At 37.0% G+C, this 23,709-nt stretch overlaps 1 protein-coding gene across 1 annotated transcript in view; it reads right to left on the reverse strand.

The window, feature by feature from the left end:
- GBE1 (1,4-alpha-glucan branching enzyme 1) overlaps positions 1-23,709 on the reverse strand; it is a 319,711-nt gene that overhangs the window by 55,107 nt on the left and 240,895 nt on the right. The window contains exons 13-14 of the mRNA XM_084624305.1: positions 2,282-2,466; positions 854-984 (exon numbers count right to left, since the gene is read on the reverse strand). Of these exons, the coding sequence (XP_084480431.1) occupies positions 854-984; positions 2,282-2,466 (316 nt within the window). The remainder of the gene's footprint in view (positions 1-853; positions 985-2,281; positions 2,467-23,709) is intronic.

Here is a 23,709-nt window from a genome sequence, read left to right on the forward strand (position 1 = left end):
TCAGTAATTTTTAAAACAGTGACTGGTAATTCATACCAGTCCAAAAGAAGGTTTGAGTACTGAACCTCTGGAATCTGAGGAGCTTGGAAACAAGGAATGACTAAGCTAATATTCAGGTTTTGGATTTAATTATGGCTTACAACTATGGTAGATATCCATAAAATTACACTGCAAATCTGCAGGTCATTTGGCTTGCAGGCCAAGGTCTAATCCATTGCAACACAGGGCCTGCCAGTCTAGTCAGACTAACTTTCTGTTTGAATTTTGCTATCTTTAAAATGGGCTTATTAAGAATTTGTTGTTTTCCATCTGCAGACCTCAAAGGACTTTATGAAAAATCAGGTAGCACAGACTAGCATAATTTTACACATATGGGTAACCAATGCACAGGTAAATGGAGTAATTTGCCCAAGTTCACAAAGCAAATTTGTCAGACACAGAAGCTGTGTTCTGACTCACCGGCCAAGGCCTAACCAGGACTACAGTGTGGGGCAGCTCCTCCCAACCATCTAGTGGCTCAGTTTCCATACTATAGTAACAACAACAACTTAGCACATACTAAAAACAGGGCATTAGAATAAGAACTGAACACGTTCTCAAACTGCTACTTCTACTTGCACTTCCTGCTGGATGATCGTAAGTAAGTATAGTTAGGAATCTACATTCACTTTACAGTGTGTGTTTACTGTATACTATACAATATCAAACAATGTAAGCTTATTATGTGGATATAAAAAAGTAAACAAAACATTATTTCTTACCTTTTCATTACAGTTTGTATTCAAGTTAAAAATAAAGTTAAAGGTAAGCGTTGAACTTCTATGACCAAGCAGAATAGTAAGTGAAAGGATATTTTCCTTGAGTTTCAGCACCCACTCTGTATTCAGCATAACTTTTAGATGGATGGAAATTGAATATAAAAATTAGATTTGCCCTCTCAAATACGATGACCTTATTTGATTCATGAGTTTCAGTCACAAAAGCCTGGGAAGAAAATAGATAGTTGTTACAAAAATAATACATTCCTTATTTGTAATTAAAATGCACTACAATAGGAAGTTACATTGCAACTTTGCTTGAATTTAACTAAAAGCAAAACTGACAAAAAGATTAACTCTGGTATCAATACAGCTTTAAACCATGAACTCTCTCACAGGGTATATAACTTCATATACGATTTCAGATCAGAAAACTATATCTTTAATTTTTAAACAGCTAAGTAAGATATAAAAGAAAAAGGTGGAATAAAAGTCAAATATACATTTTACAGTGACAACTGAAAAAAAAAAAAAAGACACCTGATGAGAATTCTTTTGAGGCAAAGATAAATTATACATCAGCGTCCACACACGCTTCTTCCCAAAAATGGCTGTGAACGTCCTTTAGTTTTAAAAAAAGGCACCAACTCTTTCTAGTCTGGATCAGCATCACTGCCACTGTGGGTCATTTAGAAGTTGAACAGAAGATTTGAAATAAGGAGGATGCTTTTTTGTATTGCATAATGTGATACGGGGTTGGATCATTATTTGCCCCTTAGTGCTGAAAATGGCATTGGTGATCAACCATGCTAGGATATGTAGGACCTGCAACAAAAAACTATTCCATATGTAATACCTTTGCTCTGTTTGTTAAAGCCACACACCAAAGAAAATAACTACATGGCCATTTCAAACAGTCCTTTAAAGAGAAAGGATTCCGAACAGAATATACTTAGTAATACTTAGTATGTGTGCGAAAGCTATAATGCAATCTATAACTTATTTAACATTGAGAAACTACAGAAGGTCTACTAGTCTGTCAGTTTTATAACAAAAGCAGTACAATACAATATGCAGGTATAACTGTAAATATAGCATTGACAGTTTGAAGTTCAGGAGACTATAACATAAAATACACTACATGGAAAGTGTTTTCCTGATGACAGACTAATTATTGACATGAAAAGAAATTGTCAAAATAATTAAGACATTTCCAAAGCAATTTTTCAATTGGCAGAGTTTATTATTTGCTTTAACCAATCTGAATTAAAGTTTCTAAATGAAGAAGCAAAAATAATAAGAAAAAGCTCCCTGTGAAAGTAAACAGGACACTGTTCCAGATTTTCATTATCTGCAGAAGAGATTTCAGTGACATGTTTTGACAATCTGAAATATGTAACAGGGCATTACAGTGCATAATAAAGTGCCGTTTAAAATTTTTGCATATAGATTTTATATTCTTGTAATTCTGAACATGTACACTACTGGTGACCAAACCATAACATTTAGCGTACATAGCTTACCGGGGGAGATGCAAGCCAGCCAAATCTTTCTTCCAATTTATTCATATCTCTGTCAAATGCATTTAGGAATCTATAGCGAAGAATGTGATCATCAGCTAAATGAAACTGCCTCCTGGCATAATGGTAACTCTCATTGTTTCCTTTTCTGGGGAAGTCTAACCATTCTGGATGCCCAAATTCATTACCTGTATTTAAAAATATTCATTAGGAAATGGTAAGAAATATACATAGACATGATTAAGAGATACTGGGAACCTGAGCATACATTGTCTCCAGCACTGTAGTCACCTGCTTCATTCTCTGTTTTTGTTTCAAAGTTAGATTTAAAAAGCCTTCAGCTTTTTTTTTTTTTTTTTTGGTGGTAAATTGTCAACTCAGTGAGCGCTAAGATGACAATCAAGCATGACATTCTGAGAGAGGTGAATTCTCACTTGAGATGGAGAGACAAGTGACAGAGTAATTGTGATAGAGTAATGAAAGGGTAATTCTGTCCCAAATATGAGCTACCTTTATTCATACCACAGTCCAGAAACTACACTTGATTTTTGTCTTAATAATTGGAAACTCTTTTGTCATGGAAGAGCAAATGTTTTCTTAAAGTCCACTCTTACCTTATATATCACAGCTGACTGCTTGATGTTAAGACTGACTTTACAAAGCAAGATTATCCAGCTTCTCATGTTACCCAAAAGATGTCATAAAAACAAACAGGTATCCAAAATGATATATAGTCCACCAAAAGGATATAAAACCCACTTTATAAAAACCCTCCTGTCTTCAACAAGTTACCTAACCTTTTATTGAATTTCTACACTATATTAAATTCCCCTTTCCCTGTTAGCCCTTTCGGTTCATGATCTGTTTTGTCTGTTTCAAAAAAGGACCAACTACTGGTCTTTTTGTTTCTTTTAGAAATATTGAATGTCGAGATTTGTATGGACTCTCTCCTATTTCGGAATGTGGAAACACTAACTTGAAGTCTTATTGTCTAACACATTCAATAGTATCTATAACTAACTATATCTATATATTCATATTCCAGTGTTGTTTACTTTATCCTTAAATAGACAGATTTTGATTTCCTTGCCTGCCTTCACAGCACATGTAGTAACTGACTTTTAATGGTTGGGGTTTTTTTTGGCCATCTTTCACTATACCATTCCACGTGCTCCAAAATCTTTTAAATAATAGGGAGATCGCAGCTGGAGAATATCCTAATTTGGCTCTTAAAAGAGAATATTAAATTTGATTAGATGCATATTCTCTTTTATAACAGTATCTCAGTATCTTTTTTTAATTTCCTCACCATATTGTCAACATAGTTTGTGTGCAGTCCGCTATTATTCCAAGGTCATTGTCAAAGTCCTGCTGTGATTCTGATCCATTTATTTCATATTTTTGTTCATGGTTTTAAGCCGAATGTGAAATGTAATGGTTATGTTTGTCAACATGAAATTCAATTTGCCACGTGTTTGCACATCTCTAATGCAGATAATATTGCAAAAGAGTTTCCTATATATTTTTTGTAGTTGTCTCTTTTTTCTTTTAATCATTTCTTTGACCAAACTAATGTTCCTATAGCCTGAACCATGAAAATTCACACAAGCCTGTTTGATAACCCACATTAACATCTGCCACCCTTGGAAATGTCCTCCAGGCCTTCCTGGTGTCACATACTGTGGAATGCAGATGATGTTGCTGCACATATAGATTAAGTATCCAGGAGATTGTTTGGTTTCCTCCTCCCTGCCACCCTACCAAAACACAGTGTATACTAGAGCTTGTGTAGATGTTTGGCGAAATTTCAGTAATTCCTTTTATGTCATTTTCACACATTCCTTCAAAGACTCTGGATAGGGTCACAAAGACTATGGGAGTTAGTACACCACCAGGACTGGGATAATGCTATGCATGACCTTAGTAAGTGAGGGACAGATCTCCCAGCCATCATATTTTCTTTTAATTTAAATAATAATTTGTGTTTTGGGATTTTCTACACCACATGGAATTGCTGATGGCAATGCTGCTATTTGCCAGAGGTGGTACAGGTGGACCCCAGCCTTTCCCATTATTCTTGTATCAGGTGCATTCTGGTAGCTGAAACAGGAGAGTCGTTCCCCCCCCCTCCCTTTTTTTTTTTTTTTTTTTTTAAATAAAGGGATTTGGGAAGAGGTGGAAATGGTAGGAAATTCTCTTGTTCTCTGTGGTGGACAGTTCATCACTAAGACCAGGAGACCTGTTCAGGTTTCATGGTGCCCTCAAAATTATTTACAGCTCGACTGACATTGTCTTAATGACCATGAGCCTGATCATTAGTTGTCCTAACTGGGTTCTGGGGAGGGTAGATCTTTAAGCACTATGTGAACACCAGGGGTAACTATCAATATAGGCAGCATATGGCCTGCATAGGAACTCATAGCACTTGTGTGGTCCGGTAGTCACATCAATCTACTGCAATCTTAATACCACATACAAAAGTTCTGAGAAGCTTTTCAATATTTTAAGGAATCTCTATGTATGGGAAAAGAAGTTTAAAATCTACGTTTTGGAGAAGGGAAATTACTAAAGTATATTAAAATGAATGGTTCCAGTAAAGTATATGCTAGGTCACCCCCTCCAGTTTTCATTTCTTCTACATACAGCAATATTCATGTTTGAGTAATTGTGAAAACCTCTACGCACAGAAGTACTATTGAGATTTCTTTTCCTGTAATTAATTTTTTGCTGTTTGATATGAAGGTCCAAATTATAAACTGACAACAAGCCAACTGGTATAAGTGATGCAATGCAAGACAATGAAACTAATCGGGGAAAAAAGCTCTGTTAACTGAACATTTTGATTAGTGAATGTTTTTGCTTTGTTTCTCTACACTGTAATGCATAATAATTTTACCAAGGAATTAATTAAAGTGCACCATTGCCTACATGCTGTAGATATTATACATTTCTTTCCTGACACCAAGGGATAAGCTGATGTGTACAAATTATCAGTTGCACAATTCTAACGGGACCTGTGCATTACTGCCATATTCACTGTGCTGTCAATTTACCCATTGATGCATTTGTTTATTAAACTATAAATATATTTAAACCTTCAAAATAAATTATTTTGCAATCTTTAGCTGGTGCTGGTTAGTGCTTGGCTGAAGCCCAAGGGGCTGCTAAAATTGCGTTGATCTTTTTCCTTTTCAGACAGTTTTGATAGCAGTTCTATACACCAGCCGTCTCCTAAAGAGCAGAACTAAACTGATAAGACAAAAGGGCAGTTTTGTGGGGTCACACAATATAACTGCAAAAAAGGGGGGCAGCAATGTATTGTAGCATAGAATAAGTGCTTAAGGGAACTTAAAATTACATAAATGGTAAAAAGGTTTTTTTTTTTAAAATGGAATTCTGAAGTATGTGAAGTCAGATATTGTTGCTCGTGACATCCTTTTCAGAAAACAAACATTTCAAAAGATTGCTACCCTAATCCTCGTTTTCTCTAGACATTCTGATACTCTTGGTAAGATAAAATCAAAATATTCTACAAGTCTCACACATCAATTTTTTTTTTCATTTTTGTTACCAAGTCTGTTCCAGTCTGTTAATTAGTATACTTAAAGAACTAAAACATCTCCACATTTCCTTAAAAATATGGTAATATCAGCTTAGGCCACTGTCATAAGCTCCATGCAGGCAGACTTCTTCTCCCACATGGAGTCCCTCTCATTTAAGTCAATTCCCAAGTCACCTCCCCTTAAAATGTGTGTGAAAGGGTTTGGGTCTAGGCCCAAATACTGGGAGAGCAGGTCTCTCCAAACTGTTGTACGATATATTTGGTGTACAAAGCAGATGGTGGCAAGACAATTACTTTGTATTTCTTAAACAGAAAAACAACCTTGATGCAAAAACTACTTGATAAACACTCCAAAAGGGTAAAAATCAAACAGTGAAAAAAGAAGCTAAAATTTAAAATGCAGCTGTCAAATAAATACACGTTCTGCTCCAGAGATGTAGGCCTGGATTTTTAAATGTATTTAGCTGTTGTTGTACTGAACCTTTCAACGCCTAACTGATTTAGGTGTCAATCTTAATTTCAAAAGGCCTAAGTCTCCTAAGTGCCTAAACCCCTTTTGAAAATGAGGTTTAGACACCTAAATCAGTTAGGAGCTGCAAGGCTGAGTGCAGCAACAACCAAGTACCTTTGAATAGCATGGGCCCAAGAGTCTAAATCAGTGCTCTCTTAAGTCAGTGAAATGACTCCTATTCACAAGAGTAAGTAATTGTTTTCATCTATTTCATATTTTAAATTGAGGCAAAAAGCCACACCTTTCCCTTTTCTCTGGGCTTTTTATTGACAGTACATATTTTGCATGTACCATCTAGTCAGTGGCTCTCCCCTTCACACCTTTGGCTAATCCTTCCCCCCCCCCCCTCCCCAGTATTTTTTATTCCATTGCATCTCTTGCTCAACATGTATCCATACATTCATCACATCCCTTTATACATCAAGGGTGCTTTCTCCTGTCCCAATCACTTTCTTTGCAGATCATTCTGGAAGATGTAGAGAGAACAGATATGCCTGGATTGATTAATAACTTTTCTTCCTGGCCCTCAAAATTAGAAGAACTATCTGTGATGATCTGTACCTCAAGGGAAACACCCTACACCCCCATGTTCATCTTTATAAAATGATTGTGTAGTATCCAATGCAAAGTTTTTCATGTTGGGTGTCTTTGGAAGGCTCATGATGCACTGAGCATGGTTGTTATAGTAATTGTTACAGTAATCTTATAGGTTATAATTTCATGCATATAATTATGAGGCTGAAAAAGGTATCCTCATGGCTTAAAATAAGCCCAGGAAAAAACTCTACAAGAGCTGAGAGGAAGTTCACACCTCATCAGGGTGTGTATGGAACAAACCCAGCCCAGCCTCACAGGAACAAAGGATGCTGCCCTAGACAGCAACAAAAGAATCTGTTGGACTCTCAAGGGAGTCACCATCCTTCCTTTGGTCAGTTTGGAACTGCGATGAGGTGAATGCTCACCTGATTCTGAAAAAGAGGTGGGGTGGGAGGTGCAAAGCCAAGAGGGAAGAAAGAACATGATAAAAGGGAGAGACATTTGCCATGCTCTTCCTCTCTCTTCCACCTAAATCTACAGGCACCACACCAAGTGACTGAAGCACTGATCAAACGGTGAGGCTGGCTGAAGAGCAACCAGTCAGCCTGTGGTGAGAAGCATCTAAGTTTGTAAGGGCATTGAAAGTGTTAAGATCTTAGAATGAGTTTTGCTTTTATTTCATTTGACCAAATCTGACTTGTTATGCTTTGAATTATAATCACTTGAAATCTATCTTTATAGTTAATAAATGTGTTTGTTTATTCTACCTGAAGCAGTGTGTTTGGTTTGAAACATGTCAGAGACTCCCCTTGGGATAAGCAGCCTGGTACATATCAATTTCTTTGTAACATTGAAGAACTCATATAAGCTTGCAGCATCCAGCGGGCTTAACTAGACACTGCAAGAGGAAGGTTCCTAGGGTTGTGTCTGGGACCAGAGATATTGGCTAGTATCATTTAGTTGCAAGTAGCTGGGAGCAGCTTATGCCTGGAGTGGGGGTTCTCACAGCATTGTCCCATCACTGTGTCTTTCACCCCAAATTAGAAGCTACATATTTGCTTGCCTTATGGGTCAGATCTACATATCTCTATATGTGGATAGTGTCTGTTGCACATCCTAAGTAATATGAATTGCTTATGTACAAAGAATGTGTTAATTATGTCCATATTTGAAGGAGATAATCTAAAATTATACCTTGATTTATTAAAATAAATTGCTTAAAAAGGGGGAAATTTCAATTAATAATGTGAGCTAATACTGAAATACAATCCTTGAAATGAATCAAACATAAAAAAGCCACATAAGAAAAAGACTGAAGAAATTAAAACTCAGAAATGTTTTGGCAAAATGTTTTTTTGTCAGAAAATGCAGATTCATCAAAACCATAACTTTGTTGGAGAGAAGGTCATTTTGAACATAACTTTTTTGCAGGCCCAGACTGGAACTGCTGGTCAAAGAAAGAGACCCATCTCAGAATAACTAATAGCCCAACAGGCAGGGCACTCACCTTGCATGTGTTAGATGCAGTGATTTGGACCCGAGTCTCTCACATCATAGATCAATACCCGAATAACTGGACTATTGCCTATTCTAGGTCCATGAGTTGGTTTGTCAGGTGTGTGGGTGTGGGATTTCATCTCCCGCCCACAAAAAAAAAAGATATCCACAAAGATCTTTCTTTTGTGTAATATGTAAAAGAAAAACATTTTGAATTCTTAAAAATTTTGATGGGACAGAAAAACTGTTCCCTGCCCAGCTCTAGAAAAATAATATACAACTACATGTGTGCACACAATTACACTGTCAACACAAAACTGCTTATGGAACATTGGCTTTTATTGCTTTTGATACTTTTTTTAAAAATGGCATTTATTTGTTACTGACCTTTTGTCCTCCAAAGGAGATCCTTTTGAAATACATGTCACTTACAATAAATGTTTACTTGTCAAAGCAGACAGATCTGTGGTATTTTTCATTCAGTAGTAAAGGCAAGCAGGCATACATAGGTTAATGCAAAGAAACCATTATCAGACCATTTGCTGTATCTCATACCAAAGACGATATTTAAATTCAAGAGACTTCACAGGTTACTGTCTCTGTCCCCTGTTGAAGAATTCTTAGAAGTCTGCGCTCTTGCAAGATGTTGTATTAATCGAATATTTGTTCTACTGTTAAAAGGTCCATCAGTCTTATTTTCCAGTTTAACATACTGGCTATTTCAAAGCCCATCATGCTATGTTTTGGTACACAGGGTGTCAGCTTAGATAAATGCAGCTAATGTTTAATTCTGCTTAGATGTTATAAACACTTCCCCTCTACCAGTGAGTCAAATTTCTTTGACATATACTACAGTCCGCAATTCTTAAATTTTTTTTTAAATTTAAACATTTTGCTGATCACAGCACTTTTCAAGTTCAAGTACTCCTAAAATACTTTCTGCAAATCATATTCATTGTAATCTATTTCCGACAAAACCATTTAGCAAATGAGAGACAGAGACACTAAAGATATTTCTCTCAGCCTGTAATGATTCCCTGGCCTTCCCAAATTTTTTGATTTAGAAGGTAAAAGGAACAAGTTTCAAATTCTGCTAAAATTTGGAAAAAAAACAAACAAAAAAACCCCCAACCACCAAACCCTATAATGTAGTAGGAAAGCCTCTCTCTCTCTCTCTCTTTGTTATTCTTCTATTCTGCTTTTGTTAGATGTAAATTCTGCTTATTGGTATGATGGACATCAGTGTTCTCATTCTTATTCAAAAGAACTGTTTGCATATCTGAGAAACTATTTTGTTTTATTCTTGAGCATGGTGGAAAACTAGTCTCATGTGTTGAATGATGTAAATATTTAACATACATTGTGTGTAGATATACATTACAGCAAAAATATTTCAGAAAAACACATGCTCCCCTACTCTAACCTCTTGTGTTTTTGCAGATCTGAGTTGCCATTCCCTTAACTTTTTCTGTCTAGAGCAGAGGTTCCCAAACTTGTTCTGCCGTTTGTGCAGGAAAAGCCCCTGGTGGGCCAGGCTGGTTTGTTTACCTGCCGCATTCACAGGTTTGGCCGATCGTGGTTCCCAGTGGCTGCGGTTCACTGCTCCAGGCCAATGGGAGCTGCTGGAAGCAGTGCGGGCCGAGGGACATACTGGCCGCCACTTTTTGCGGCTCCCATTGGCCTGGAGCAGCGAACCGTGGCCACTGGGAGCCACGACCAGCCGAACCTGCGGACGCAGCAGGTAAACAAACCGGCCCGACCCACCAGGGGCTTTCCCTGCACAAGAGGCGGAACAAATTTGGGAACTACTGGTCTAGAGGTATAACTAGTTATTCTGCTTACTACAGCTTTGAGTCCTTTCCATAGAGGGTTTTTCTCCTCCTACCCCAATATACATCTTTCTATTATTTTTCAAATATTTTATTTCAATTTTTATATTTTTTTCTGAACTCCTTTTGCTCTAATAAATAATGTTAGTCCCATGCTTTAATTACTGATTTAAACTTGTTTACCAGATTAAGTCAAATCACATTATTAATTGGTAACTCAAAACATGAAATTTTGCAATTCTCCAGCATTTGTTGTGGACATCATTATCTATCCTAGTTATGGGCACTGAACACTGCTGAAAAGTATGTGTAGCTTGCTTGGGGGTTCTTGTGCACCCATGTGTAAATCAGGCTAAGTCTGAAAGTTATAGTTAATAGTTTACTGGACGAAGGTGATACATTGTTCAGGACAAGACATTGTCATGTCTTTAATGTATCTGAAATTCACTAGTCACCCTTCTCCCCTCATCCCCAATCTACGATTTCTGCAGTCAAAAAAAAAAAAAAAAAAAAAAAAAAGCTTTGTGTTTTCTCATTTGTGGTATAAGAATTATTATTTATTAGCCCTCCCATTTCTACCTTCATTGTCAGACTCTACTGGGGGAGAAGTTATTAGATTGTCTTAATCAATACCATCACAAGTTTTTCCTTCCCCCCTCCCACTAAAAAAAAAAAAAAAATCTTGTCCTACACCCAATCCCTTTTCAGTTTCTCATATTCTATTTCTGATTAATTCGTCTCCTATCACTGAGCCACTTCATAGCTGGCTTTGCATAGGAATTAAAAAACAGAACCACCCCCAAAACTCATGCCAGGAAAAGTGTTCAGTCCTCATATTCCAGGTAATTATAATTGCACTATTCATTTTATCAGCCGAGGTACAAAAAATTCTGTTGAGAAATCTATACTCTATATAATGTCTATACGTCGGGACGCCAGGTGACTTAGGGCAGTGGTTCTCAACTAGGGGTCTGTTTACGCCTGAGAGTACTCAGAGGTCCTCCAGAGGGTACATCAACTCATCTAGATATTTGCCTAGTTTTACAATAGGCTACATAAAAAGCAGTAGCAAAGTCAGTACAAATTAAAATTTCATACAGACAAAATGAGAATGTAAGCAATTTTTCAGTAATAACGTACTGTGACACTGTTGCATTTTTATGTCTGATTTTGTAAGCAAGTAGTTTTTAAGTGAGGTGAAACTTGGGGGTACAGACTAATGAAAGGGGTACAGTACTCTGGAAAGGTTGAGGACCACTGACTTAAGGCTTGTTTACATAGCAAAATAGACTCGGCATAGCTATAGCAGAAAATCCCTCAAAGCCAGATCCAAAGTCCATTGAAGTCAACAGCAGCTGTTCCACTGACTAGACATTATTCAGAGTGTCTTCTACTACTCCCCAATAAACCCAGATGCAACAAAAATTTGGCTGCCTCATTTAAAGTGTAATAGACCTACATGGCAAAATAACATTTAATTTAAAAAAAAAAAGATTGTTTCAACTTTAACACACTTATTTGGAGGTTTCTATCACCAAATACTTTATGTTAATAATATTCAGCAGAGCATTAGATGTCAGAATGGGACATAGATAATAATATTCACTGTTAATAATGAAGGGCAAAGAGTTATATTAGAATATTTTAGTGAGTCCAGACTAATAATTTCCCAAATAAAGCTTCCCCCAATCTTTCTGCAGATACTTCAGAAGCTATTTTACTCATACATTTTCAATATGGAATATTTATGAATTAGAGTAGCAATGTGAACTATTTGGGCTGCTTTGACATTTTTATACCACAACAGCGTCCTGATCATTATTTCCAAATAAATAATGCCTTGTGGAAACGCATCTTACTAACAGCAATGGCTTTCAAATTAACACGTCTTCATTGCTTTTAGTGCCTAGATATGTAGCAAAAAGAAAAGGAGTACTTGTGGCACCTTAGAGACTAACCAGTTTATTTGAGCATGAGCTTTCGTGAGCTACAGATCACTTAAGTGTAGCTCACGAAAGCTCATGCTCAAATAAATTGGTTAGTCTCTAAGGTGCCACAAGTACTCCTTTTCTTTTTGCGAATACAGACTAACACGGCTGTTACTCTGAAACCTGTAGATATGTAGCATACATTATTTAAAACTCACTTTCTAGAGAGTCCTGAAATATTAAAGAACATATGGTGGAAACATTCCACATCATTTATGTTATTAAATTGCAAATGTCTTAGACAGAGAAGTGATAGATGTTGAGAAAAAATATTATGAACTGAAGTTTTGACCACAGAGATTTTAAATATTTCCTTCTATGTACCGCACAATACAAAATGTTGATCTAGCATTTCATAATTTCATCAATAATGGATTCTAAAAGGGAGAGTTAAACCCAGGGAAGTCTATTGATCAATATATTGTAGGCAAAATCCTGGCCCTATTGAAATCATTGGGGAGTTTTGCCACTGGCTTCAATGGGGCCAGATATTTATGGATGAGAAAAACAAAATATAGAAGAGGAGGAAGAAAGACCCCGACTCCCTCCCAAAAAAGAAATAACTCAAATGCTCAGAAAAGTTATATAAATATTTTGGCTCTGAAACAATGTAAAATAAAAATTAAAGGACAACTATTGTCGGGGGTGGGTTTTTTTTGGGTTGTTGCTGTAGTACCAAAGCTACTTAAGGCAGCTCTTTGAATGTATTTAACTGGAACAGCCCAAAAATTGGGAAGTTGAAAATTAAAGTTTGGACTGATTTAAGAAAGCAGTTCAAATTCAAATACCACCACCTTGTATGTGGGGCCTATAGATCCACCTTATATTTAATTAAACTACAAAGAGGACTGAAATAGGTGTCAAAATTGAGAAGCAACAAAGCTATCTGGGAGCTTCAAAACTCAGTGCAAAAATGTGTAAAACAACCCTATCAGATATTTTTGCAAACTCCTCCAGATTGACTAAAAAGAGCCGTTATATTTGTCATGTATTTGATGCAGAAAATTTCTGAACATCCCAAGTGACAGATATCAGGATTCATGAACATATAAATATTCATGAAGTAACAGACCTTCAAAATTACCAATAGGGAAAATTATACTCAGTTTTATTTTAAAATATCACCAAAAAACCTCACACATGAAGCTCCTACTTCATTGCTATTATTAACAAATACTTATATAGTATCATGACTTTTCATGGTACTTCACAGATGACTGATCAACCACATGATTCCTGGCCAAGAGAGCTCACAATCTAAAATCAGACCAAGGTGAAGACAGACAAAATATAGCATTAAGGAAAGGAAGGACAGATGAAGATGAAGCAAGGAAGGAGGCAAACAACACAGCAGAAGAGTAGACAACAATGGACAGTGCAGAACAGGGGTAGTTTCAGGAGTCATTTGAAGGAGGAATACATTTGGTTCCAAGCACATGAAAAGGAGGTACAAAGGAAAGTGATAACAGAGTGAGAAGTGGGCCCAGACCAGTGGAAAAAATAGTGCACAAGTGAGGGATGCAATGTAGGCAGGGGGAAGACTTGTAGCATCATAAGGTTCAAATTTAACATCCCCATCTTCATGTTGAAAGAGACTGGGAGGCAGTGAAGTACATTTGGATATGGGTGAGAAGATTGTCAGCAGAGTAAGAGGAAGATTACTACAACTTATTACAATGAAGGTCAGATGTTCTCTTGCACATACAAGATTACCTTAGACTAAATGCCCAGCCTGATCATAGGTACTAGTGCCTCTAAGCAGAAACACAAATGGGCCATATACACAACTTGCTGAGTCCTTTATCTCCATGCATTAGTTCTTCAGTTACGCCTCAAAAAAAAGTTTTGATAGCCTGCTCAAGTGTTCTCTTTGCAACTGGCTTCCCCTTCCTAGAACCTTAAAGCCCATTAGCACAACTTCTTCTGTACCCATTTACTAGAGTTATCAGATAAGCTCCCCCACATGGAGCTATTTTCCATTCACACCAAAACAAAATGTAACAATGAAGACAAAAGCACTCAAACACTAGGAATGGGAACTCTTCTTTCCCTGCCCTCAAATCAAATCAATCACATTAGAACACCACAAAGACAAAAGAGAAAAAAGAACTTACACTCATAGGGCTTGTCTACACAGAGGTTGTCTTGTGATAACTATTCCAACATAGTTAAAGTAGTACAAGGCCCCTAGTGTGTATGCAGTTGTATTGATATAAAGGTGAGTACACCAGTCCAGTTTATTCCTATAAAGGAAAAGGAATGAACAATACTGGTGCACTGATATAACTGCATTCATACCAGGGGTTATATTGTTACAGTTAAATCAATAAAAGCAAGCAAAAAAACAAAAACCCAAAGACCAAAAAAAAAAAAGAAAAGAAGAGAAAGAGAAAGAGAAAGAGAAAAGAAAAGAAAGAGAAAAGAAAAGAAAAGAAAAGAAAAGAAAGGCATCCTTCATTGAAATCATTCCACTGGTACAAAAATTGTGTAAACCCAGTTTCAACCAAAAAGAACCCAAGCATTGAAATGTAATGAATGTAAGTAACATCCTCCTCATGCAACAGTTAAATTTACCAAAATATATTTTTAAAGATCTTTGAAGTTATTGTATAACTTTTTTTTGGGGGGGGGGGGAGCGGGGAGGAGGAACTGCAGTCATTCCTTTCCGTTCTAATTTCTACCAAACTGTCAGTAAGCTAGCTTCCCATCTGATTGCTAATACTTTGTTATATGCAAGGCAACCCGCCACTTCCCGTGTCCCAGCTATACTCGAATGTAACTAGATGTAACTATTATGATTTCTTCTAATACTCTGTATTTTATAATTATGTTTTTCTTTCTTACAGACATGAAGAGTACTCGGTTTGAAGTTCACAGATATCATCTTATGTACCCTTTTATTAAAAAAGGCAATAATATACCCAATTGTTGACTTTTTACATTATCTTATTCCTGAAAAATGTTTTATAGATTTAAAAAAACATTTAAAATAGGGATATTTATAAGGGATAAGGTGATTTACTTAATTGTAGTGTAGGAGAGAATTGGCTTTCCCTTAACCAGGTTCATTTTTCATTTTAATGGTGGCCATTGTTAGCGTCTTATAGAATAAAGTACCCAGAACAATATTATTTATAATACACTAGTGCCCCAGATGTGCTAGGGACCACCTTAAAGCTTATCAGGTGAAATAAAGAGAAATCCTCTCTAAGGAGGAAGAGCAGTGACTGTACGTTTTTCATAATCCAAGAGTAGAATCTGTGTCAGGTAAATAGCAGGTGGGGAATAGTTTAGCGGTCTAAGCCTCAGGGTTGAAATACTTAGTATCAATGAAGTCACTGCTTCAAAACCTTCTAATCAACAAACACACAGCTTCTGGCTTTTCCCAAACCAAAACAGCATACACTAGCTTTCACCACAATGCACTAAGGGATTTAAAAAAAAAGCAAAAAAGAAAGAAAAATTAAAACAATGCCTCTGTATGTAAAAAAATAGGGCTGTCAAGCGATTAAAAAAATTCATTGCAATTAATTGCACTGTTAAACAATAGAATACAATATATTTACATATTTTTGGATGTTTTCTACATTTTCAAATATATTGATTTCAGTTAGACTACAGAACCAAGTAGTAGTTAATATTTATTTTTGATTACAAGTGTTTGCACTGTAAGAAGACAAAAGAAACAATATTTTTCAATTCACTTAATACAAGTACTGTAATGCAATCTCTATCACGAAAGTTTAACTTACAAATATAGAATTATGTACAAAAATACTTCATTCAAAAATAAAAATGTAAAATTTTAGAGCTTGCAAGTCCACTCAGTCCTCCTACTTCTTCAGCCAATCACTCAAACAAGTTTGTTTACATTTGCAGGAGATAATGCTGCCCGCTTCTTGTTTACATCACCTGAAAGTGCAAACATGTGTTCTCATGGCACTGTTGTAGCTGGCATCGCAAGATATTTACATACCAGATGTGCATGCTTCAACCCTCATTTCAGGGGACATGCGTCCATGTTGATGACGGGTTCTGCTCAAAAACTATTCAAAGCAGTGTGGACCGACATGTTCATTTTCATTATCTGAGTCAGATGCCACCAGCAGAAGGCTGATTTTCTTTTTTGGTGGTTCGGATTCTGTAGTTTTCGCATCAGCGTGTTGCTCTTTTAAGACTTCTCAAAGCATGCTCCCTACCTTGTCCCTCTTGATTTTGGAAGGCACTTCAGATTCTTAAATCTTGGGTCGAGTGCTGTAGCTATCTTTAGAAATCTCAAATTGGTACCTTCTTTGCATTTTGGCAAATCTGCAGTGAAAGTGTTCTTATAATGAACAAGATGTACTGGGTCATCATCCAAGACGATAGAACATGAAATATATGGCAGAATTGGGTAAAACAGAGCATAAAACATACAATTCTCCCCCAAGGAGTTCAGTCAAATTTAATTAACGTATTTTTTTTTAACGAGTGTCATCAGCATGGAAGCATATCTTCTGGAATGGTGGCTGAAGCATGAAGTGGCAATGAATGTTTAGCATACCTGGCAAACGGTAAATACCTTACTATGTCGGCTACAAAAGTGCCATGCAAATGCCTGTTCTCACTTTCTGGTAACATTGTAAATAGGAAGAGGGCAGCATTATCTCCTGTAAATGTAAACAAACATGTTTGTCTTAGTGATTGGCTGAACAAGAAGTAGGACGGAGTGGACTTGTAGCCTCTGAAGTTTTACATTGTTTTGTTTTTGAGTGCAGTTATGTAACAAAATAAAATCTACATTTGTAAGTTACGCTTTCAGGACTACAGTATTTGTAGGAGGTAAATTGAAAAATACTATTTCTTCTGTATCATTTTTACAGTGCAAATATTTGTAATCAAAATATATGCTTTGATTTCAAGTACAACAGAGAATACAACATATATGTGAAAAATGTTGAAAAACATCCAAAATGTTTAACAGATTTCAACTGGTAGTCTCTTGTTTAACAGTGCAATTAAAAATGTGATTAATCAGGATTAATTTTTTAAAATCAAGATTAATTTGTTTAGTTAATTTCACGAGTTAACTGCGATTAATCAACAGCCCTAGTAAAAATCACTCCCAGCCATCACCACCATCAGACCAAAGCAACAAAACCAAAACACTACTCTAGACTCAAACCTAAAAATATATGTATACTGTCACTCAGAACACTAATTAAAAAAAACAATCAGGTAGACTGTTACCAAGCCATTCCTGGTTTTACAATCTGGCCAGGCCTCTCTGGACCAACACCAATATGTTGTGAGTTGCCCCAACTATTGAATCTGGTCATAGTTCCTAGTTCTGGATCTCTAGAGCAATTCAGCAGCCTCAGATCCTAGAACCAGAGACTTAGACCTCCTGAGCTCCTTACTTTCGGACCCTCCCTCCCCCACCATAGATCCACGTAGCTATGAGCACTCTGGCTTCTAGTTTAACCCCTTCAGGGACAATGTGACAGGAAAGGAAAACAGGCTTAGCAATGGAATTTCATAACCACTTTATTCTTATAAAGTACTAGAGTAACAGATCTTTGCAAATTAACCAAAATCCTGAAATCCCCCACCCCCCTACCACCAAAATCTGGTCTCACCGTTTCTGTGAGTCTGAGGTCTTATCAGTATTTCAGGCTAGGCAGAATCCCTCCTCGCTGCTCTATCTCCAGCTTGCTCTTCTTGCATGTGGCGATGGACAACCCCACATCCCAGAGCACAGATGCCCTTTCAAATACTCTCCCCTTATAGCCTTGTGCCCAGGCTGACAAGCTTCAGCCCCCTCCCCCAGTCAGGCTTCTATTGTTCCATGTGGATGACCATGAAGACAGGCTCAAAACACACACTGTTGTCTTGGGGCATGCCTACATAGCAAGCAGGATCCTGTGGCAGCAAGTCTTAGAGCCCCATCTACAGTCTCAGGCTTGTGTTACAGCACTAGAGATAGCTGTGTAGACATTCAGGCTCAGGATGGAGCTTGGGCTCTGAAGCCCACATCCCCCTCAAGTCTTTAGAGCCTGAGCACTGCAGCATGAGCCCCGTGAGCCACAGTTTGTAGACCTCCGAGATTCACCACAATGCTTTCTGTGCAGACGTACTCTTGGTGGCTTCTCACGGATAGTGCTTTCAGCAGGTGTCAAGCACCTTTCCTGGGAAGGGCAGCTGACTGGAATACAACATCATAACTTTACCTTGGGCAAGATTAGAAATTAGCTCAGCACATAAGACAAGATGGGTGTCCGAATCCAACATGGAAATTACAGTACAAAACTGAGTTAAATTGACCCAGGAATATCTCAGTCTGTCACACATGGAATTGTAGCATGGCCAATTACTTCACTCCAGTGAGATGTGCAAGTGTTACTAAAATGTTAATAAATACACTCTAAAGCCTCTTCCAGGGTAGGTACTTGATACATTGTACAAAAAAACTAGATAACCAGGCCATCTACCACTCTAGCAACTATTATATATCATGTCAAAGTATTTTTGAACATAGTCAAATCTTTGTATAATGTACTTTTTAAAAAGTATAGACCAGCAAGTTATTCATTATACTTTGAAGTGTTCATTTGCATTTTGTAAGTAATATTGCAATTTACCAAAAAAAGTGTAACATAATAGAATGACAGGTTTCAGAGTAACAGCCATGTTAGGCTGTATCAGCAAAAAGAAAAGGAGTACTTGTGGCACCTTAGAGACTAATATTTATTTGAGCATAAGCTTTCATGAGCTACAGCTCACTTCATCGGATGCATGCAGTGGAAAGATTTTATATACACAGAGAACATGAAACGATGGGTGTTACCATACACACTGTAATGAGAGTGATCAGGTAAGGTGAGCTATTTCCAGCAGGAGAGAAAAAAAACCTTTTGTAGTGGTAATCAAGGTGGGCCATTTCCAGCAGTTGACAAGAACGTGTGAGGAACAGGGTGGGGGAGGGATAGTTTTACTTTGTGTAATGACACATCCACTCCCAGTCTTTATTCAAGCCTAAGTTAATGGATATTAATCATCTGTAAAAAGATGCTGTCGGAAGTATACAAAAAGCCCAAATCCATATTTTGAGAAAATATTTTAATTTTATATAACACAAAGCTCAAAACCATCGCTGAGATAGAAAATGACCAGTTTGAAGTCATACTTCCCTCCATAGGTATCACTCAATGCTAGAGAAAAGGAGACACTATGAGATTCTGAAACATGAGTGCAATAAAGCCATATGTATAAAACAACAAATGACCCATTCTATGTGGGCAACAAATAAAATTGGGCATCTATATTGTAACCTTCAATATGCCCTTGTCAATTAATTTATTTCAATAGGAGCAATATGAGCAGGTGGTAAAAACATTTGTCTCACAAAAGAAGTTACTTCTAGAATCTAGAATGAAACAGAAAGCATGGGAAAGAAATTGTCAAAAGAAAAAAAGTAAAAAAGAATAAAACATTTCAGTGTTCTTGTTTAGTTTTGATAAAGCTACAAGTGTTTCACTTCACTTTTATTGCTTTGATGCATTTCATTTTGACTTGCATCAAAATACAATTTTTTCCGAATTTTCATTCCACAGGAAAATTTTGAGTTTTCACTGAATATGTTTTCATTCCAAATTGCAAAAAGTGTCAGAATTTCCCAAGGAATTAAAATTTTATTTTTGAACAACCTCTGTTCAAAACTCATTTCTCGAGTAGCTGGATTTAATGCCCTCTTGGCATGTAACTGTAGTTTACACGTGCTGTTTATGGGTAATAATTATGAATATAAAAATTAATTTAATATAAATAAAAACAAGTATTATATATGTATGTATATATGTATGGAGAGAAACATGGCAAGAGTACCAAATGTTACCTTGTGTGTCCCTTGGTTCTGGTTCCCCCACTCTTCTTTCAGAATTTTTAAAGATATCAAGGTTCTACTACTTTTCTTGTTCTGCTTCTCTCTTTAGTGTCTTATTTTTCCAGACTATATTCTCACTCTCTCCCATTTGGTGTCTGCTATGGTGATGACTAAGTAATACCCACAGGCAATTTTTTTACATGGTGCTTACTGTTTTGTAAACATCTAAAAGATGCTTGTCATTGTTCAATATAAGTTGTTGCAAGATCATTCCATTTATCACATCTACCATAAACATGATTTTACATTATATTTTATATTTATTTAGCAATGTAGCTGTTTATGAAATTGCTGCCCTTTTGTCAAATGGCAGAGGAATCTGATGCCTGGCATGTCACAGTCACAAATTGGTGACACAGAATTGGCTATTTTCTTGTATACCTTTTGTAAATCAACAAATTACTCTAATTTGTCTGTTCCTTTGTACAGAGGTGGTAAACTGCACACAGGCAATGCCCTTTTGTAAAACAAAAACTAAACAACTACCTTCCTGTGATGCACTCTTGTCTTGTATGACGAAGCAGCTTTTCTCCAGGACTAAAACAGATATACAAATCCAACCACTTAAAACACACCGCATTCTTTTGCCACTCTCAGAATCTGTACTTTACACCATGGAAACCAATAGTTCAATGCTTCCCTCAGGGCAGGTCTACACTACCACTTAAGTTGATCCAGCTTATGTCACTCATGGGTGTGAAAAAGCCCTCCCCTCCGCCCTCGAGCAAAGCAAGTTTTGCGTTGTCCACACCGGCACTATGTCGGCAGGAGATGCTCTCGTGCTGACATAGCTTATGCTTCTCAACAAGGTGGAGTAATTATGCTGAGGGAAGAGTGCTCTCCTGCCTGCATAGTAGGTCTTCACCAGAGAAACTTCATCAGTGCAGCTGTGCCGATATAGCGCTATAGTGTAGACTTGCCCACAGACTGCATGGTCTGGAAAGGTGGCATAGCCATTAATGCTCTATTTGTGCATTAACACAAAAGAAACTTAGAAAGGTCTAAAGCTCAGATTATACCCTTAACAATTTTCTGGGTTATTGTCTTCTGGCAAGAGAGGTGATTAGCAACATTCAAATGATCAAGCCCATGTAAATGAGCCAATGGACAGCTTCGGAAGCAGATGAGATGTCACTGGCAAACGACTGAAGTCAGCACTGGTTTACAATACAGTCAACAGTTCATGACTTGTGCCCACAGTCACATTTCGTTATTTCTCATCTTCCAGAGGTGCAATGTGTTCTGAAATGGTTCAATGCTGACCACTGTTTCTGTGGTAGGTTGAAGCCTGGAATTTCTTTTGTGAGATCAGCAATCAGGTGTTTCTATGGGACGCTAGCATTATCAGAGCATTTTTGCTGGGTGTGGTTACAGCATGGCATCTCTAACTCCTTCTATGAAGATTTTGATCCTGTGTGCATGTTTATTCATCAACGACCTTCAGTGTGGAATCCATTAGTATCTTTCACCATAACACCTTTGCCATCACTAATGGAATGTTCTGTACTTATGAAACAATGTCTCTGGTAGTAGTTTGCTTTGCGAATAGATGGCTAGAGGTGGAGTAACAGAAGACAATGTGTATGCAACTTTCAAAGCTGCATATGCATAGCAGAAGCTGAAAAATATAGCGTTTGTTCACCATCTGTATGGACAGAGAACACTGCTGTGAGATAGCCCAATGAGAACAGGCTGAAACCTAGATTATGCATCTCAATCAGTGTTTCCCCTTCAGTCTGGAAGTAGTGCCTCTGTAGGGATTCTTACCTTTGCAGCGCTGCTTTAGCTCTCAATGGATACAGCAGGCTTGTAATGGATTAGTGTGGATCCTATGCAAATGGATTCTATGACTTCACAAAGTATTCATTTGAGTTTAATTGCCTTTGTTACATTAGGTTTATATCCCAAGAAAACTGATTCTAAATTAAAAAGAAAAATCAGAACAGTGTAAAGAGGCCTGAAGTGAGAATCTGGCTCAGTATGTACTTTCCTCCTAGCAGATAAAACTACTCAAGAACACCACAATTCCACGGTTAATTAATTATCCTAAACCTATTATGAGTGCTAGCAGAGACAAACATATTTTTAAAAGTAAAACCCAGAAGCCAGATTCTTAGTTACTGAACTGTAGGATCAGAGACAGACTAGGTCATTTTATAGTGTACAAAGCTACTTCTTGAGCAATTTCCAATGTTTCAAGATTAGAAAAATGCAACCAGAAAGTCATCTCTTTCAGTGTTACCATCTTGTATAAGAAAAATATGGTATGCAATTAGTGAGAATGCTACCATGATGGGGGCTCTTGTAAGTATGTAGATAGACAGACACAATAGATTTACAAATGTAATTTAAAAACAGCCTTGATTCATGTGTCCATTTAATCAGTGTCTACACAACTGAGAAAAATGGATGGGAGAGAAAAAAATGACAAAAGAGAAAAAGGCAATTTAACAGGTTTAGAAATAGCCCATAAACAGGCAGGCAACAGCTTTGGAAACTACAATGAAACATACCTCCTAATAAGCAGGAGGCTTTACAGAGCACAAAATTGGTGCTGTCGGCATCTTTGCTGCAAATAAAAACTTGATTTATAAAATACTCGCTAAAGAGAGTAAGATTAGAGAACAATTCTGCTGTGAAGCCTTCCTCACATTTCATTGTGTGTTTGGGGAGAAGGATACAGTGTTTTAGTGAGAGGGAATTTAAAACCAGGAAGCCAATTGGAAAAAATAAAAGGGGAAACATTTTTAATAAAGTTAGAAGATGGGAGAAATTAAAGGTGAATTTTTCCATTGAATGAAGATGTTGAAATATTGTATCTTAACTATTTTACATATGGACTAATTGAATGTTATCACATTTTATCTCTAAAAAGCAACAGTACTAGCAGATATGCTTTTTGCATTATGCCAAGCCTTTTATCTTTCTCTCCTTCCTATCTTTGATGAGAAAATACTCAGAAGAAACAGCTTTAAAGACTTCTGAAGATTCACAAGATGTACTACAACTAAGTGACATTAGTCCATTCTCCATCTTTCAAGTAATCAGGCGGAAAGACTAGAGAAAAGATTGTGGCCATTTGTCTCCCAATAACATTCCCTTTTGATGAAGAGACTCTAAGAGCTACTTACAGTGTCATCAGCCAAACTCTGTGCCAATTTTATGTGTCACCCACTGATTTTCAGGTTTTTTGTATAATAGCTACACAAAACTAGAAAAAACAAGCACCACTTGGGGGTGCTGATATCTTCTGATGGTTGGGGCAGACAAGAAACTGAATTCCAGACATATGACAGTACGTGGAAGCGGAAGGTGCTCAGATACTATGGCGTAAAACTTTGAGAGGCACAGAATCTGGATTTATACGATTCGTGCAATAGTTTGCATTACAAGGCAGTCTCACCTACCTCCTTTTGCTACAACACCTACATAGAAAACTGGGATCCTGATAAGACACAGGAAAAGAGTTATTTTGGGGGCTTCTCTTATTTATTTACCATATTTATTTAAGAGGGACTCCACATCTGTGAGTTCAAGGATGTTCTGTGTATATTCCCTTTGGAGAGTTTCAAGTGAGAATATGCTA

Source organism: Lepidochelys olivacea, assembly GCF_965140295.1.
Source record: "Lepidochelys olivacea isolate rLepOli2 genome assembly, chromosome: 1".
Lineage (NCBI taxonomy): Eukaryota > Metazoa > Chordata > Testudines > Cheloniidae > Lepidochelys > Lepidochelys olivacea.